Source organism: Zophobas morio, unplaced genomic scaffold (assembly GCF_036711695.1).
Source record: "Zophobas morio isolate AGI-343-1 ecotype UQ-CSIRO unplaced genomic scaffold, CSIRO_AGI_Zmor_V1 ptg000005l, whole genome shotgun sequence".
NCBI lineage: Eukaryota > Metazoa > Arthropoda > Insecta > Coleoptera > Tenebrionidae > Zophobas > Zophobas morio.
Genome location: NW_026972110.1, coordinates 2556234 through 2576637, shown reverse-complemented (window position 1 = coordinate 2576637; position 20404 = coordinate 2556234). Strand labels below are relative to the sequence as shown.

The following is a 20404-nucleotide window of genomic DNA, read 5'->3' as shown; positions in this document are numbered from 1 at the left end:
CTCATCATCAGTTGTAGTAAATAAACTTCAGAATTACAACTTTTGATAGTCGAAATTAATATATCCTCAAGTGATTCATTGTATTCCATAGCATACATCCATTGGGTCAAAACTGTTAATTTTACAGATTTTGAAGCTTGATCTAACACCCACTTTAACTGATGACTGTTATAAGAATACAGGTAAGACGCTGAACATAGTTTTTCAAAATAATTGAGCAAATCGTCTCCTAAAGTTCTCGTACTAACATCAATGGTCTTATTCATGAGTTTTGGATATAAGTAATAGATAGATTTCAAAACAAACGTTTTAACAAAATGCCTTCTGTTGTAAAAGCATCTCATAATTGCGTGAAAAACATCTTCCTGTTTCCAGATTAACCTAAAATTATGTTAATACATGTAAGTATAGATATAAGCAGCTTATTTTTCAGAACCATCACTTACCTACTATTGTCGACACATATATGACAAATACAAAAAAATATATCATTGTCTGACTTTGGCCAAGATTCCACGTCTTCAGGTAATTTATCAAAATCACATAAGTTTCCATCTGTTACAGAAAATATCATATCTCCAGTTAAAAATTTAAACAGGACATATTTTAAAAGCTTATAGCAACTAAATTTCAGTCGAATTTTAGCACTGTGCAAACAGATATCGCTTGTTACTTTGTACAAATTTTGAAATAATTTGTTAATTTGTTTCCAGGATATTGAAGGATTGTCTTGAGTGTTTTTTTCTCTTAGCCATATATCCATAGATGTTGTTAAACAATGAATAATATCTTCTAACACATTTAAATCGACACTCTACAAATATAAATACTGTGTATCAGAAATGAATCCATTGGTAAATATTTTTCTTATAAACCAACTGTTCACAAAACAACCATTAAAAACAACAAAAAATCAAACACAAATTTTATACACTTCTCTACAAAATTAGCGCACCATTCAAATAAGGTAACGCGTAATACATAAATATTAAAAAATAGTTTTGCTTTAACTTGTTTTTAAAAAATAAAAGATATGACAAAAATACATATTAATAAAAAAAGATTGTAAATAAAAACGGGTGTTCCCTTCCTCTGTTTAACGGTTTGACCGCGACGATTTTGCATTTAATATGATGAGCAGAAAAGACAGACTCCACTACAAAGGGGTAGTGAAAACCAATGGAACAGGAATGGTAAACTCCTACAAAAAATTGTACAAGGAATTTGGAATAACTTTCGATCTTTTTAAAGATATGGCCTTAAAAGACGCCAGAAGTGCCCGAGATGGGAAACGACGGCAATTGGAAATCATTGGGGACAAAAGGAAACGTATTGCTTCAATTCTGTTTGAAGAAAAACAGAACAAACATTATGGGATGAGGGACTACGAAGACTATTTCCTTCAAAGAATTGATCCAATGAAATCATTTACATTTCTGCATGACGACCAATAAGAATTAAGTTTCAACGATAATTTTGCACTAGTGTAAATTATTCATATTTTGCGCTAGTGCAAAATTATCAGATTTGACATTTACTTAAAAATGATAACACTAGTTTCAAATTTTTATTTACAAACGGTAGGTTTCATTTTTTAAAGGTAAAATAACACAGTAGAACAGTGTTTTTGTTACATATATTTTCTAAACATGGCCGGAAAGGTAATGTTGTGCTGAAAAACTCTTAAAAGAGATAATAATACCCATGTCGTCAAAAAAAAATTATTCAAATTTTTATGTTCGTCCGGTGAACAATTAGAAAAAATGAAGTTAATTCTAATTTTACATAGACGCGCAAGAAGCACTTAAAAAATGTTTCACAAATTTCTGTCGCTAGATATTTAATTACGTCTACGAATATTTAAGCGGTCTAGAATACCTTATGTAGAAGGATCTAACTCTTTATAAAAGCCTCATGTATTCGTAAAGAATGAATGCATGGGTTTTTCTCTTAAATCTTTCTTCGACTTTCTTGATTTCTCGATGAAAAGATTATCAGCAAAGAAATTTAAAAGAGACATAATTTGTGGAACATTTGTTTCCTAAAAATTCACTGATCACTAAGCCAATTGATTCCCAAGTAAATTTTTCCGTATCATTCAAATAGGCGTAGAACATTTGAACGTTCATTGAATTTCAAGCCCAATGAAAATTCCTAAATACAGAAAACGTACATAATATGAAAACTGAAATTCACTGTAATCTTTTAGTTTTTACCTTGGTTTATGTTATAGCAGCAGAAAGCTTAGGAAATATTGTTTTCAGATGTTGAAATGCTTTCTCTATTGTATTTCACTTGCATAAGAAGCACAAATGATTGGTATATCCAGATTGGAAGCCAGTTACTAAAGCTACAATTTTTAAATCGCCTATCAAATTGCACTCAATTTTTTTATCGTTTAACAAGTGTTGAATATTCTCCATATGTTTCTGCAGTTTGTATAGATATGTGGTCGGCAGTACTAGATATTTATTTCCATTATGCAATAGTACACCTTTATAATAATAATAATAATAATAGTAATAGCATTTATTGCCAAACAGTATACACCATTTATAGGACAACACATTGTATAATACCTACATACTATAATGCAATTAACAAAATAAGAATTAATTAATTATATAATTGTGAAACAACTTAATTATGAGTGAAACACAAACATACAAAAGAATCTACAGTTTATGTGCAATATGAACTTTAACTGGAACTATCTATGAACAACTTCCAAAAAAATTTTTTTTTGACAACCTAGGCATAATGTCTTATTAGATAGTTATTCAGCACATAATAACCTTTCAGAATACATTTTCAGAATGCTTGTAACAAGAATTTTTTCTAAAATTGTTCCACTGTGTAATTATTACATCTACAATTAAGGAAACTTTTGTCAGCTTTTGTCTCGTACACACAGAGACGACGACCCCGCATTTTTTAATAATAATTGATTTATTAACGGATTCACCATTACACAACATGTAGGTAATTACATTTTCAGTGTTGTACGCACTGAGCGCTTAAATATAAAACTAGACACATAAAAAAGGCTAATGTCACGGCGGTATTTATTTGCTAAGTTCGACAGTCTAGGAATGACAGACTTTGAAGAATAATTTGTGCGATGAAATGGCACATCAAACAGAATCGGGTTTCTGACGTTCCGAGCCGGAACATAAAAATTAAACAATGAATAAAGATTGGTACAACTACATATATTATTTAAAATCTTGAACATAAAATAGAGGTCGAAGTAAGTTCTACGAGATTCTAAGAGAGCCAAGCGAAAGAATTGTAGGAGATTGACGTAGTTGTTTGGCTTAAAGTCAACATTAAATTTAAAACATAAAAATTTTATAAAACGACTCTGTATCTGCTCAAGTTTCGATCTTAACTAAATGATAAGAAGACCAAATTACTGTGCAATATTCCAACACGGAGCGTACAAGAGAGCAAGACAAAATTATAGAGGTCCTAAGATTATAAAAGATGTGCCCTGTCGAATAAGAAGACCGAGCAATTTATTTGCTTTATTGGCAATATTGTCAATATGGATACTGAAGTCCAATTTGGAGGAGAAAGTTACACCTAAGTCATTTACTGAAAGGGTAGTTTCTAGTTTCCGATCTTTTATAAAATATATTGGAGGATCTAACAATTTTTTCGTGGAAAGTCTAATAGCTTTACATTTCTCAATATTTAATTCCAAATTATTAGAATCACACCATTCTACAAATTTCCCAAGGTCCTCTTGAAGTAATTTAACATCAATTGTAATCAGTTTTTTTATATTACACTATACACTGTAACGAATTATTCTAACCGTTCAATGGTTGTAACCATTCTCGCTAAACGTAGGGTAGGAGAACATGAAATAATCAAAATAATCGGACACGACAATGTCTCTTCAATAAACTCCAATTTAAAGTGATGAAAGCCATCATGAAAATTTAATTGCACAAATAAGTAAACCTTGTTTACAGTAATGTTTCAACAACTTTCACTCCAAATGCTGCTTCGGATGCTGCCAGTAATTGGTATAATAATTGTAGTTTTTCTAATTATTATTATTGTTCAAATTGTAATTTGCATAAAAGTGAATACTTGGATATTTGCATGGTGCCTCAAATACCCACCAATATTACACCGTTGTTGGGTGAATTGATCAAAATATCGAAATTTTCTGAAGGAAATAGTCATTTATATGTCACTAAAGTTAGAAAAAAAAAATTGGTCTAAAGAGTTTAGACAGTACTTCCCTCGCTGTCGGAAACTTGACGACTGCATGCCTATTGTGTCTTTTTTTCTCATTACATTTTTGTAGTGGGAATTTAAAAAAAAATTGTGATGACGTCATCAACATTTTTGCAAGGACACGTATATCAGTTGGGATAGATGTAGTGTAATACTAAGAATAAAATTATTGTTTTCCCAAATTTTCGGGAAAATGAATTGGGTCGTTTTGAATATTGATTTCTTATAATCAATAAAATAACGAAACAATTTACTCACGTATACGGCGCCGGTGTGTAATATCTAGAGAGCGGATTTCTGTCGGGCTAGGCAAGACCAAACTCGGTACGGCTCGTACGGGATGCGAATTCATAGCGGTTGCGGACTGCACTTCGTTTATTTGAGATTAGAATAACGCTGTTTCGTTGCACTCTGCTGTTAATTCCCGTTCTCATTTACTTAGCCGTTTGATTAATCAATCGTTAATTATATTTATGGAATTAGTATTGATTAAATTCAGTGATTATCTATCACCCGCTACTGAGTCCCGGCGATCCAGCGCGTCCCCACCTATAATCGTGACGTAGCCCGACAAAAATCCGCTGTCTAGTAATATGAAAGGCAACTGAAAATCGTTTATGTATAAACATTCTTAATTTAAGATGACAAGCGTAACAACATACGTGAGAGTCAAACAGAGAAACTGTAAACAAAACGACCATCGGTTTTATTGCTTCGACTTCCGCTTATTATATAAAACATTGGGTTTTATTTTAATTCTTGACGGTGAAATTCACAATTGGTTGATTATAAACATGTCTATTTCACATTCGCGGAACCAAGTGAGCGCATAAAACAAATGCAGGTCTGTAATGTTAAAGTCGATGCAAATAAGCGTGCTACCCTTATGTTTCAACCGAGTTTTTCCTTTAACAAATTTTGTGTCTACCAAATTGGGTTGATTGGGGTGTAATACTAATAATAAGTGTTGCCTTTAATTTTATCAATAAAATACATTGACTTCATTAATTTTTTTGAACCACCTCTTAAGAAAATCTAAAAAATATGAATGGAATGATAAATCACAAGTACAAACTCATCATATTTTTTGCATTTTAGATAGGATTTATTCAGCAAAATTTAAGGGTGACGTCATCAATTTTTTTAGGAGGGATGAACAAATACATTTTGAAAAAAAGTTTACCATGCTTATAATAACTTTAAAATATTCCCAAGATTTCAAAGCATTCGGTTTTGTAATTCCTGATTAAATCGATAAAATAAATTCACGCCTTCATTAATTTTTTTGAGTCACCCTGCATATGCAAATCCAAAAATATGAATGGAATGATAAATCACAAGTACAGACTCATCATATTTTGTACATTTTAAATACGATTTATTCGGCAAACTTTTGAGCTGACGTCATCAGTTTTTTGTAGAAGATAACCAAATATATTTTGACTAAAAATTGATTATGCTCTTTATAACCTTAAAACATCTGCAAGATTTCAAAGCATTCGGTTTTGTAGTTCCTGATTAAATCAATAAAATAAATTTACGCATTCATTAATTTTTTTGAGTCACCCTGTATATGCAAATCGAAAAAATTTGAATGGAATGATAAATCACAAGAAGAGACTCACCATATTTTGTACATTTTAGATAGGATTTATTCAGCAAAATTTTGTGGTGACGTCATAAATTTTTTAGGGGGGACGACCAAATACATTTTGATCAAAACTTTACCATGCTTATGATAATTTTAAAATATCTTCAAGATTTCGAAGCATTCGGTTTTGTAGTTCCTGAGTAAATCAGTAAAATAAATTTACGCTTTCATTTATTTTCTTGAATCACACTGTATATGCAAATCCAAAAAATATGAATGGAGCGATAGATCACAAGTACAGACTGATCATATTTTGTACATTTTAGATATGATTTATTCGGCAAATTTTCGAGCTGACGTCATCAAGTTTTTGGAGAGGATAAGCAAATATATTTTGACTAAACATTTATTATGCTCTTTATGACCTTAAAACATCTGCAAGATGTCAGAGCATTCCGTTTTGTAGTTCCTGATTAAATCAATAAAATATATTTACGCATTCATTAATTTTTTTGAGTCACTCTGTATATGCAAATCCAAAAAATATGAATGGAGTGATAAATGACAAGTACAGGCTCATCATATTTTGTACATTTTAGATATGATTTATTCGGCAAACTTTCGAGCTGAAGTCATCAAGTTTTTGGAGGGGATAAGCAAATATATTTTGACTAAACATTTATTATGCTCTTTATGACCTTAAAACATCTGCAAGATTTCAGAGCATTCGGTTTTGTAGTTCCTGATTAAATCAATAAAATATATTTACGCATTCATTAATTTTTTTGAGTCACCCTGTATATGCAAATCCAAAAAATATGAATGGAGTGATAGATCACAAGTACAGACTCATCATATTTTGTATATTTTAGATATGATTTATTCCACAAACTTTTGAGCTGACGTCATCAAGTTTTTGGAGGGAATAAGCAAATATTTTTTGACTAAAGATTTATGATGCTCTTTATAGCCTTAAAACATCTGCAACATTTCAAAGCATTCTGGTTAGCAGATTAAAAATTAAATTTCAAAATGTTGTTTTATAATTTTGATTTTTTTTCCAAAAATCTGGACGTTTCGGGTGAAAAGTCGACTCAGAGTTGTAAACTACATGTGTAGGACTATGTTATTTTATACAATTGAAAACCCATTTACTATGTACAATTTTGAAGTGACGTCATCGCATTAGTGGTGGGGATGATTAGACAAATTTTGGTTAGCGTTTTACCATCTACATGATATTCTTAATATAAGTACAAAATTTCACAACAATCAGTCGAGTACTTTCGGAGATTATCTGTCTAATAAAAATCCGGGACGGCAGACGGACAGACGGACAGACGGACGGACAGACGGACGGACAGACGGAAGGACAGACGGACGGACAGACGGACAGACGGACAGACAGACGGAAATGGGAGACCTATTTCTTCGTCTTCTAGGGGTCATGAAAGATCGAGAAAACGTAAAAGTAGAGAGTCGGCCGACGGACTCGATTACAATACTTCCTTTGCTTAAGCTCGGGAAGTAAAACTTTTTCTAATATTAATAAAAGCTTAAAAAAGTTACAATCCATTTTTACTTCCCGAGCGTAAGCAAAGGAAGTATTGTAATCGAGTCCGTCGGCCGACTCTCTACTTTTACGTTTTCTCGATCTTTCATGACCCCTAGAAGACGAAGAAATAGGTCTCCCATTTCCGTCTGTCTGTCCGTCTGTCCGTCTGTCCGTCCGTCTGTCCGTCCGTCTGTCCGTCCGTCTGTCCGTCCGTCTGTCCGTCTGTCCGTCTGCCCCCGGATTTTTATTAGACAGATAATCTCCGAAAGTACTCGACCGATTGTTGTGAAATTTTGTACTTATATTAAGAATATCATGTAGATGGTAAAACGCTAACCAAAATTTGTCTAATCATCCCCACCACTAATGCGATGACGTCACTTCAAAATTGTACATAGTAAATGGGTTTTCAATTGTATAAAATAACATAGTCCTACACATGTAGTTTACAACTCTGAATCGACTTTTCACCCGAAACGTCCAGATTTTTGGAAAAAAAATCAAAATTATAAAACAACATTTTGAAATTTACTTTTTAATCTGCTAACCAGAATGCTTTGAAATGTTGCAGATGTTTTAAGGCTATAAAGAGCATCATAAATCTTTAGTCAAAAAATATTTGCTTATCCCCTCCAAAAACTTGATGACGTCAGCTCGAAAGTTTGCCGAATAAATCATATCTAAAATGTACAAAATATGATGAGCCTGTACTTGTCATTTATCACTCCATTAATATTTTTTGGATTTGCATATACAGAGTGACTCAAAAAAATTAATGAATGCGTAAATATATTTTATTGATTTAATCAGGAACTACAAAACGGAATGCTCTGACATCTTGCAGATGTTTTAAGGTTATAAAGAACATAATAAATGTTTAGTCAAAATATATTTGCTTATCCCCTCCAAAAACTTGATGACGTCAGCTCGAAAATTTGCCGAATAAATCATATCTAAAATGTACAAAATATGATCAGTCTGTACTTGTGATCTATCGCTCCATTCATATTTTTTGGATTTGCATATACAGTGTGATTCAAGAAAATAAATGAAAGCGTAAATTTATTTTACTGATTTACTCAGGAACTACAAAACCGAATGCTTCGAAATCTTGAAGATATTTTAAAATTATCATAAGCATGGTAAATTTTTGATCAAAACGTATTTGGTCGTCCCCCCTAAAAAATTAATGACGTCACCACAAAATTTTGCTGAATAAATCCTATCTAAAATGTACAAAATATGGTGAGTCTCTTCTTGTGATTTATCATTCCATTCAAATTTTTTCGATTTGCATATACAGGGTGACTCAAAAAAATTAATGAATGCGTAAATTTATTTTATTGATTTAATCAGGAACTACAAAACCGAATGCTTTGAAATCTTGCAGATGTTTTAAGGTTATAAAGAGCATAATAAATTTTTAGTCAAAATATATTTTGTTATCTTCTACAAAAAACTGATGACGTCAGCTCAAAAGTTTGCCGAATAAATCGTATCTAAAATGTACAAAATATGATGAGTCTGTACTTGTGATTTATCATTCCATTCATATTTTTGGATTTGCATATGCAGGGTGACTCAAAAAAATTAATGAAGGCGTGAATTTATTTTATCGATTTAATCAGGAATTACAAAACCGAATGCTTTGAAATCTTGGGAATATTTTAAAGTTATTATAAGCATGGTAAACTTTTGTTCAAAATGTATTTGTTCATCCCTCCTAAAAAAATTGATGACGTCACCCTTAAATTTTGCTGAATAAATCCTATCTAAAATGCAAAAAATATGATGAGTTTGTACTTGTGATTTATCATTCCATTCATATTTTTTAGATTTTCTTAAGAGGTGGTTCAAAAAAATTAATGAAGTCAATTTATTTTATTGATTAAATTAAAGGCAACACTTATTATTAGTATTACACCCCAACCAACCCAATTTGGTAGACACAAAATTTGTTAAAGGAAAAACTCGGTTGAAACATAAGGGTAGCACGCTTATTTACATCGACTTTAACATTACCGACCTGCATTTGTTTTATGCGCTCACTTGGTTCCGCGAATGTGAAATAGACATGTTTGTAATCAACCAATTGTGAATTTCACCGTCAAGAATTAAAATAAAACCCAATGTTTTATATAATAAGCGGAAGTCGAAGCGATAAAACCGATGGTCGTTTTGTTTACAGTTTCTCTGTTTGACTCTCACATATGCTGTTACGCCTGTCATCTTAAATTAAGAATGTTTATACATACACGATTTTCAGTTGCCTCTGATACGTATACGTGAGTAAATTGTTTCGTTATTTTATTGATTATTACAAATCAATATTCAAAACGACCCAATTCATTTTCCCGAAAATTTGAGAATATAATAATTTTATTCTTAGTATTACACTACGTCTATCCCAACTGATATACGTGTCCTTGCAAAAATGTTGATGACGTCATCGCAATTTTTTTTTAAATTCCCACTACAAAAATGTAATGAGAAAAAAAACACAATAGGCATGCAGTCGTCAAGTTTCCGACAGCGAGGGAAGTACTGTCTAAACTCTTTAGACCAATTTTTTTAAGAACCTTGCAAATTCCAGTGATTTAGATAACATTGTCATAGCAGGTAATTTTTCAATACTTTAAAGTACAGAGTCATCAAAATTGATTGAGAGAGTTGGTAAACCTGAACTTGAATAATTTGGTTTATTAAGTTGTATAAAAATATTAGCTGTCAGATTTGAAGTTTCAAGTTTCCAATTTCAAAACTCAGTGGCGTCTTTTTTCGATTTTTTTTTTTTTTGGTAAAAAATATTAGTTGTCAGATTTGAAGTTTCGAATTTTAGATCCATTCATTTCTGGAATTTGTTCTCAAAGATGCAAGTAACAATAAGGTATAGGGTGCGCATCGACCAAGGCGATTCGTACAAACGTTAAAACCCTTCGCAACTTTGCAAGAAGGTAACTTTCGTATTCGCAGCTGATTCAGGTGAGTTCGACAATCAACCCTCAGTTCTCTTGTCACGCCACTGAATTCATTGCCATATAACCATAGAATACCCTCTCTATAGAACACGATCTCTAATGCTTTTATGTTGGTCACAATGTCAGCATCTACTGGCTGGGTCGGGAACTAAAACTGGCGCTAAATTTGAAAGCGAATTTTTAAGGTGAATTTTTTATAATTGAAGGGAAAAATATGGTTTCTGTATTTTATATGTTAGTTTCAAAACGTGTAAATACGTTTTGAAGCTGACATATAAAAAACACAAACAGTATAAAAAAAAAGTAGATAAAATATTTGACACAGTATATTTAAAACTTAACATTCAGTTGTAAATGTAAATACAATAAGAACAATAAATAAATAAATAAATACATTGATAATATCCTAAAAATATCTTAAGAGAAAATTAGAAAAGTAAGCAAAAGTCAAACAAAATAGTGCAAAATAAAATAACATTTTAAATAATAAATTTACAAGATAACCAAATATGTTTCCCAGTACTTTGTTATGGTATGAACAAAACAAAGCTGATGAATAACCTGCAAAATCCAAAATTATACAAACGTTCTACTTTCTTTCTGTAAAACGTAAATATAACTGTTGCATTTCTGTTTCCAATGGAATTGATTTGTTAGGCTCTTCCTTACCAAATACTACATTACTGACTTTTTTCATAGATCTAAAGATAGACTCTCTTAAAAATAAATGAAAAAGTTGAGTTTTTAGTTCTTCGATATGCAAAACACTCCCGAAAATCAAAATCAATCGCTGTTGCCCCTTTCATAACCGTTTTATAAAAAAATGGGCAGTGTTTACGCCAGGCATAGAATTTTTACAAAAAGCAAAAACAACAGGTAGCTTCTACCTTCCGAAAATTCCTCTGAGTACGCAAATATGGTCTGCAATTTTTTCCGTCCTTGTTGAACCGTCATCTTCAAAAACCACAACTGTCCTCATAAGGCAAGTGGTTCAGATGAGGCTGAATGAACATCTCATCAAAGATGAGAGTACATACTTAGGGTTAATTTTGCGACTTACTTGCTTTCTGAGAACTTCGAATATAGGTTTGATGATACCCGGTTCTATTGGAACTTTATTTAGGGTTGCCCTCAAAGTGTTAATAGATAGCAACATAAACATTCTTGGCAGAAGTTTATACGATTTTGAACCATACTTCCAAATGGCAATGGCATCTGCTTTCACCTCAAATGTAAAACTCCTGCTTTTCGATGTACGTTTCTAATCTAGTTTTCAAAAAATTCTCGCTGAAAAGAAGCCAATCCTTTCACGATACCAGCCAAACGTTGATCTTTTAGAAACTTCTTGGCGGAGCGAAAGGCGTTCTTGTGATTGCCACATCAATGTGGTTTGCTTCGAGTGATGCTGTAGCAAGTTCACTATCAGCTGTGAATAAAAATATCTTAATATTTGTTTTGTAGTGACTTTCAATTTGTTTTTACCGTGGAAAGGCAAAATAGCTGGTACTGCAAATCTATGCGGCTTTTGCGTTCCTGGTATGTAGTCTTTGTCTGGTCGAAAATGATAGAAGCCAGTGTACCCTCTGCTATAAATTTGGTTGTTGTTTAAAACCACCAGTTTTTGGTTATTCGCGGCTTTATTATTTGCGCCATAAACCGATTTGGATGTGGAACCCAAAGATCGGCTTAACTCTCGTCGTATATCCGTAACATGTTGTTGTCTTGCATTTTTGTTCTACAAAAATTGGGTATAATAATCTCGTCACGGCAAAGTTATATACTTACATTTGGCAATTACACTCTACAATGTACAATGTAAACACATAAATTAAGAAAACTTTGAGAAGCACTATCCCACTATGAAATCACGCATAAATCACGCGAATACAACACAGGAAATGTGTCAAATGATAAACACTGCCGTTGCTAGGAGATCTAAACGAATTCTCAAAAATTTTGAAAATCACAGCTTTTACAGATTTCTTTTCATTACGACTCCTGGCGGGCAGGTCGGAAAACTTCGCAAAGAAAGGATAAGGTGAAGGCTATCTCATTTCAAGACCCCTGCATATAACCTTAAACAAATCTGTCATAAGTTTGACAAACTTCACGACAAAAGCAGGGAGTACCAAATCTCTCAGTCAATTTTGATGACTCTGTATAATGTAACAAAATCTTACCTTACTTAATAGCGTCGGACATTCCCAAATTAGCCAGTCCCAAACATTTTTGAATGCAGTTTTCAAAATTTTCGATGAGCTAAAAATTATAACCAAGAAATTAGCATAGGTGAAACAATATAATAGCAGCAATTTTTGAAAACTAAAAATAGGCTTCGCTGGTTTGTGATGAATTTCTTTCAACATCACAAATTCGACAAAAAACGCTAGAACTGTGTCGGTCGTACACAAAGTAATATGTTTATACATTACGAACGTCAAAGGCTTTACTTGTCCCAGTCAAAGTGAAGATGCCACTTTGCTCCATTTTCAAACTTTAGTATTCGACCAGTAAATCACCTTTACCGTTATCAATACCTAATCTACTATTATAATACAACAACGATCAGAAATTGTTCCTTTTTGCGAAGTTGCGTCAAAATACGTTTTAGAAAGCTGTAATTTTTTGGTGCCTATATTTACAGACTGTTATCAGCTAGTTTAAGCATTAACTTTATTAATAACAACCGCTTAAAGTTTATAAAAATAGAAAAATAAATTTAATTTCTTAGTTATAAAACAAAACTCTACAACGCTTTCTATGTAACACAAGAAAATTAAAAGAAAACAAAGTTACCTGGCCAATATGAGTTTGCAAACGACGATCTGTTCTGTCCGCAATTCATATTTTTGGAAAACGTCAAACAAAGCAGACAACAAGTGATTTAGTGAGTCTGAAAAATTTGGATCCAAAAGTCTAGTTAGAATAGCTGCATAAAACGCAAAATTAGACTTTTGTATTGATTTTAACTTTGTTAACTTTAATAACACTTCCATTATTCGTTCTTTGTCAAAAATATTCCTAAATGAATGATCCATGCAACTGTTGTTCCTGAAAAATAAAAAGATCTAAATATTATAAAATCTCGAAGTGTACAGATAACTAAAACTGTTAACAGTTACACCACGCTGATGATTTTACCAGTAAGTTTACCGTATTACCTTAGATCATATAATAAATAGATACCAATACTCAAACTGAAAGGTGTGACTAGACATGAAGCTATCTGTTGTCGTTTTCTACGTCAAGGGGAGTAGTATAATGCTATCCTTGTGTGATCACCACATCTTCATCTTTGTTATATGCATTTCATCTGTATATGTCTATTTCACTTCCATCCTTGTATCGCACCAGCGCAACAAATCGCTTTTGACAGATGTTTCTTCTAACCTCACTTTCGAGTTGTTGTACAAAAAACAATTTTAGAATTTAGAACAAATATCCTATTTTAAGTGATGTAGTCATGAAGGATCACAATTGCTGCCCAATAATTTACTATTCCTTTCATTATCTACTGTGAATTATTTATAAAATCAAGCTGTCAACATCTTTCTTCCGAAGTTAGTTCAGACATACTTCCTAAAATTTAGGCGCGCAAAATTCAAATAGTGATCAGGCAAGGATAGCTTCATTGTAATCCCTCCATGCACGAGAGAGATGTGTGACAGGAGGATGTCGTCACAGGCTGTCCTAGGGAAAGAACACGGCATGGTGGTATCTATTTATTATATGATCTAAGCGTAATACTGATAATTTTTGGTAATTTCAGGAGGGATGTTTTGTAAGATTACATTTAAAATGAAATACTATCCTACTCTAACACCACCTCAATATTTATTATACAGGGTGTCCCAGAATTCGCGCCATTCCCGTGAATGACATGTTCCCTGTCCCGAACTGTGCCGTAATTCGCAAAAAGAATTGTCCAGGCTTTAACCGTGTGAGAACTGGAAGGCGATTAAGTTGACCAATAGAGAGACTGCTTTTATATCTGAACGTTTCTATGTTCAAAGTTACCTATGCCAAGAACAAAAAATCGGGTAATACTAAAGTTGAATGATTTTTTTCCGAATCCCCCTCCGTCAACAAAAGGAAACAGAAGTGTGGTTATAAATTTAATCATTTTGACAATTGTTTGTCATAAACTGTCACGAAGTTCATCACTGACCTGAACAGACGCTTCTGCCCCCAAAGATGACTGATTAATGTACACAGAGACGTCAAGGTTTACTTTAAGGCAGAAGTTATTTCTGCTGCCATTCTAGTTAAATTGTGTTTAACTGGGCTGTACATGTCATAAAAGAAGCTGTTTCATTTCATCGTAGGCAAATAATACATTTATTACTATTCGACATAGTGTAGATACCGAAGAGCAGGTATTAGAAGTCATTTTCTTAGAGCCCCGTGAATAATGTGTTGTTCTTTTTAACGAAAAGTAGTGTATTTTCAGAATTCACTATGCATCATATCCCTGATATTAAGTTTATCGTTATTTCTAAAAAAGAGTACCACATGTTCATTCAAAGAACGTTATTAAGTGTACTAAAGCATAAATATCGCTTTTGATTAATCGGTGCTTATGATTTTCAATAAACAGTATCAATTTTTACCGAACAGCTTTGTTGCTGATACCTAATCTAAGCAACGAAAAAAGAGACGAGACTCCACTTCTCTGGTGTATTGAAATCATAGGTATCTGCTGTGGTGTCAATCATGTGGGGGAGATACTGAAAACGGAGACTTATTCAAGAATAATATTGATGGAAGCGGATCCTAGGAGAAGTGTCCGCTGCGTAGCGTAAATGAGTGGATGCTCAAGATCGACCACTCATCGTATCCTTCAAGAGAGAAGACTGCATCCTTACCATTACACGAGAGTGCAGCATCTGGGACCAACCGACTACCCGATTCCAGCCCATAGATTAATAGTATTGCTCTTGATATGCTCTCACGTTAGCGAAATGTGGATTTTCGTTTGCCCAGAAGTGCCAATGGTGCGCATTAAATATTCCTTTTCGGGAAAATGAACATTCGTCGGCGAAAAGAATGTGCCGTGAAAAATCAGGATTTAGTTCATTTTGTCGCAGTAACCATTGAGCAACATGCACTCGTCGCGCAGTCGGCTCGTCGCAGATGCTGCACTTTCGTCAATAGTAAGGATGCAGATTTTTGTCTGTAAGGATACGATGCATGATCGATCTTGAGCATCCATTCATTTGTGCCACTTGTTCTTCACCGTCTACGCGTATAATCCGTGTAGCCCCAGGAAGGCCTTTCCGAATAGGCTAAAAAGATCCATCTTCTTTTGCTGGATGCAACAAACGACGAAACACATGCTGGTCAAGGAGCCGATGGTTGGGGAAAAGACCTGTATATCCGCGCACAGCAGTGGCTGCAGAGCGTTTACATTCTCCATAAATTAACATCATTTCCAAATATTCTTTATACTAGTATGAATAAGACATCAGTGACTTAGTGGTATTGGTACTGATTTGTTTATAGTTTGTATTGTCCTTAAATAAAAAAAAAAATGCAACTAAACGATTTTTGTCACATTTTTTATTCGGATCTTTTCAATCTCTAGAAAGTACTCACAACTTTAAAGAAACTGTTTTAAATCATCATGTGCAGCATCAATTTTATTCTTGAATAAGTCTCCGTTTTCAGTATCTCCCCCACATGATTGACACCACAGCAGATACCTATGATTTCAATACACCAGAGAAGTGGAGTCTCGTCTCTTTTTTCGTTGCTTAGATTAGGTATCAGCAACAAAGCTGTTCGGTAAAAATTGATACTGTTTATTGAAAATCATAAGCACCGATTAATCAAAAGCGATATTTATGTTTTAGTACACTTAATAACGTTCTTTGAATGAACATGTGGTACTCTTTTTTAGAAATAACGATAAACTTAATATCAGGGATATGATGCATAGTGAATTCTGAAAATGCACTACTTTTCGTTAAAAAGAACAACACATTATTCACGGGGCTCTAAGAAAATGACTTCTAATACCTGCTCTTCGGTATCTACACTATGTAGAATAGTAATAAATGTATTATTTGCCTACGATGAAATGAAACAGCTTCTCTTATGACATGTACAGCTCAGTTAAACACAATTTAACTAGAATGGCAGCAGAAATAACTTCTATCCCATGCTACTTGCCTTAAAGTAAACCTTGACGTCTCTGTGTACATTAATCAGTCATCTTTGGGGGCAGAGGCGTCTGTTCAGGTCAGTGATGAACTTCGTGACAGTTTATGACAAATAATTGTCAAAATGATTAAATTTATAACCACACTTCTGTTTCCTTTTGTTGACGGAGGGGGATTCGGAAAAAATTCATTCAACTTTAGTATTACCGGATTTTTACTTCCCGAGCGTAAGCAAAGCAAGTATTGTAATCGAGTCCGTCGGCCGACTCTCTACTTTTACGTTTTCTCGATCTTTCATGACCCCTAGAAGACGAAGAAATAGGTCTCCCATTTCCGTCTGTCTGTCCGTCTGTCCGTCCGTCTGTCCGTCTGTCCGTCTGTCCGTCCGTCTGTCCGTCTGTCCGTCTGTCCGTCCGTCTGTCCGTCTGTTGTCCCGGATTTTTATTAGACAGATAATCTCCGAAAGTACTCAACCGATTGTTGTGAAATTTTGTACTTATATTAAGAATATCATGTAGATGGTAAAACGCTAACCAAAATTTGTCTAATCATCCCCACCACTAATGCGATGACGTCACTTCAAAATTGTACATAGTAAATGGGTTTTCAATTGTATAAAATAACATAGTCCTACACATGTAGTTTACAACTCTGAATCGACTTTTCACCCGAAACGTCCAGATTTTTGGAAAAAAAATCAAAATTATAAAACAATATTTTGAAATTTAATTTTTAATCTGCTAACCAGAATGCTTTGAAATGTTGCAGATGTTTTAAGGCTATAAAGAGCATCATAAATCTTTAATCAAAAAATATTTGCTTATCCCCTCCAAAAACTTGATGACGTCAGCTCAAAAGTTTGTGGAATAAATCATATCTAAAATGTACAAAATATGATGAGTCTGTACTTGTGATCTATCACTCCATTCATATTTTTTGGATTTGCATATACAGGGTGACTCAAAAAAATTAATGAATGCGTAAATATATTTTATTGATTTAATCAGGAACTACAAAACCGAATGCTCTGAAATCTTGCAGATGTTTTAAGGTCATAAAGAGCATAATAAATGTTTAGTCAAAATATATTTGCTTATCCCCTCCAAAAACTTGATGACGTCAGCTCGAAAATTTGCCGAATAAATCATATCTAAAATGTACAAAATATGATCAGTCTGTACTTGTGATCTATCACTCCATTCATATTTTTTGGATTTGCATATACAGGGTGATTCAAGAAAATAAATGAAAGCGTAAATTTATTTTACTGATTTACTCAGGAACTACAAAACCGAATGCTTCGAAATCTTGAAGATATTTTAAAATTATCATAAGCATGGTAAATTTTTGATCAAAACGTGTTTGGTCGTCCCCCCTAAAAAATTTATGATGTCACCACAAAATTTTGCTGAATAAATCCTATCTAAAATGTACAAAATATGGTGAGTCTCTTCTTGTGATTTATCATTCCATTCAAATTTTTTCGATTTGCATATACAGGGTGACTCAAAAAAATTAATGAATGCGTAAATTTATTTTATTGATTTAATCAGGAACTACAAAACCGAATGCTTTGAAATCTTGCAGATGTTGTAAGGTTATAATAAAGAGCATAATAAATTTTTAGTCAAAATATATTTGGTTATCTTCTACAAAAAACTGATGACGTCAGCTCAAAAGTTTGCCGAATAAATCGTATCTAAAATGTACAAAATATGATGAGTCTGTACTTGTGATTTATCATTCCATTCATATTTTTGGATTTGCATATGCAGGGTGACTCAAAAAAATTAATGAAGGCGTGAATTTATTTTATCGATTTAATCAGGAATTACAAAACCGAATGCTTTGAAATCTTGGGAATATTTTAAAGTTATTATAAGCATGGTAAACTTTTGTTCAAAATGTATTTGTTCATCCCTCCTAAAAAAATTGATGACGTCACCCTTAAATTTTGCTGAATAAATCCTATCTAAAATGCAAAAAATATGATGAGTTTGTACTTGTGATTTATCATTCCATTCATATTTGTTAGATTTTCTTAAGAGGTGGTTCAAAAAAATTAATGAAGTCAATTTATTTTATTGATTAAATTAAAGGCAACACTTATTATTAGTATTACACCCCAACCAACCCAATTTGGTAGACACAAAATTTGTTAAAGGAAAAACTCGGTTGAAACATAACAGTAGCACGCTTATTTACATCGACTTTAACATTACAGACCTGCATTTGTTTTATGCGGTCACTTGGTTCCGCGAATGCGAAATAGACATGTTTATAATCAACCAATTGTGAATTTCACCGTCAAGAATTAAAATAAAACGCAATGTTTTATATAATAAGCGGAAGTCGAAGCAATAAAACCGATGGTCGTTTTGTTTACAGTTTCTCTGTTTGACTCTCACGTATGTTGTTACGCTTGTCATCTTAAATTAAGAATGTTTATACATAAACGATTTTCAGTTGCCCCTCATATTACTAGACAGCGGATTTCTGTCGGGCTACGTCACGATTATAGGGGGGAACGTGCTGGATTCCATAAATATAATTAACGATTTATTAATCGAGCGGCTAAGTAAATGAGAACGGGAATTAACAGCAGAGTGCAACGAAACAACGTTATTCTAATCTCAAATAAACGAAGTGCAGTCCGCAACGGCAATGAATTCGCATCCCGTGCGAGCCGTACCGAGTTTGGCCTTGCCTAGCCCGACAGAAATCCGCTCTCTAGATATTACACACCGGCGCCGTATACGTGAGTAAATTGTTTCGTTATTTTATTGATTATAAGAAATCAATATTCAAAACGACCCAATTCATTTTCCCGAAAATTTGGGAACACAATAATTTTATTCTTAGTATTACACTACATCTATCCCAACTGATATACGTGTCTTTGCAAAAATGTTGATGACGTCATCACAATTTTTTTTTAAATTCCCACTACAAAAATGTAATGAGAAAAAAAAACATAATAGGCATGCAGTCGTCAAGTTTCCGACAGCGAGGGAAGTACTGTCTAAACTCTTTAGACCAATTTTTTGTTCTTGGCATAGGTAACTTTGAACATAGAAATATTCGGATATAAAAGCAGCCTCTCTATTGGTCAACTTAATCGCCTTCCAGTTCTCACACGGTTAAAGCCTGGACAATTCTTTTTGCGAATTACGGCACAGTTCGGGACAGGGAACATGTCATTCACGGGAATGGCGCGAATTCTGGGACACTCTGTATAACTAAATCTTTCCTTTAAGAAATAATATAATAAAAAAAATATTTTTATAATAATTAAATATTAATTTTCTAATAGTAACAAGTGTTAATACCTAAAAATCCCCAACAAAAAAAATTAACCCTTAAAAAGTCTGAAATTGGTAGATTTGTAACGAGAGTCGCGCGCTATCACCACCTTCGCGCCATCCGAGCTGTTTCCAACATTAACTCTGTTATTACATGATGATCTTGAAGTGACTATTATCATCAAATATAAATAAAAACTATCCCGATTAAACCATTGTCAAACAAAGAAACACTCGCTGAAATCGGTTCATCCGTTTGGAAACTATATTATATATTCCATTCCTAAATTTGACAACAAATCAAAATTAAATGAAAAATTGGTCTAAAGAGTTTAGACAGTACTTCCCTCGCTGTCGGAAACGTGACGACTGCATGTCTATTATGTTTTTTTTTCGCAGTTGATTTCATTATTTTTTTTGAGTCACCCGGTATATGCAAATTAAAAAAATATGAGTGGAATAATAAATTACAAGTACAGACTTATCATATTTTGTATATTCTAGATAGGATTTATTCGGCAAACTTTCGAGCTAACGTCATCAATTTTTTGGAGGGGATAAACAAA

The 20404-nt window shown here is 33.1% G+C and overlaps 1 protein-coding gene and 1 long non-coding RNA gene across 2 annotated transcripts in view; both read right to left on the bottom strand.

Moving 5' to 3' along the window:
* Positions 1-614: 614 nt before the first annotated feature.
* Positions 615-20404, bottom strand: part of LOC135120838 (uncharacterized) — a 28855-nt gene continuing 9065 nt past the window's right edge. The window contains exons 3-6 of the mRNA XM_064045159.1: positions 13172-13426; positions 12556-12634; positions 674-814; positions 615-623 (exon numbers count right to left, since the gene is read on the bottom strand). Coding sequence (XP_063901229.1) covers positions 615-623; positions 674-814; positions 12556-12634; positions 13172-13426 — 484 coding nt within the window. The remainder of the gene's footprint in view (positions 624-673; positions 815-12555; positions 12635-13171; positions 13427-20404) is intronic.
* On the bottom strand, positions 11194-12374 carry LOC135146214 (uncharacterized). The gene is made up of 3 exons (XR_010283742.1): positions 12161-12374; positions 11858-12110; positions 11194-11801 (listed from the first exon to the last, which is right to left on the bottom strand). It is a non-coding gene; the product is annotated as an uncharacterized LOC135146214 (long non-coding RNA).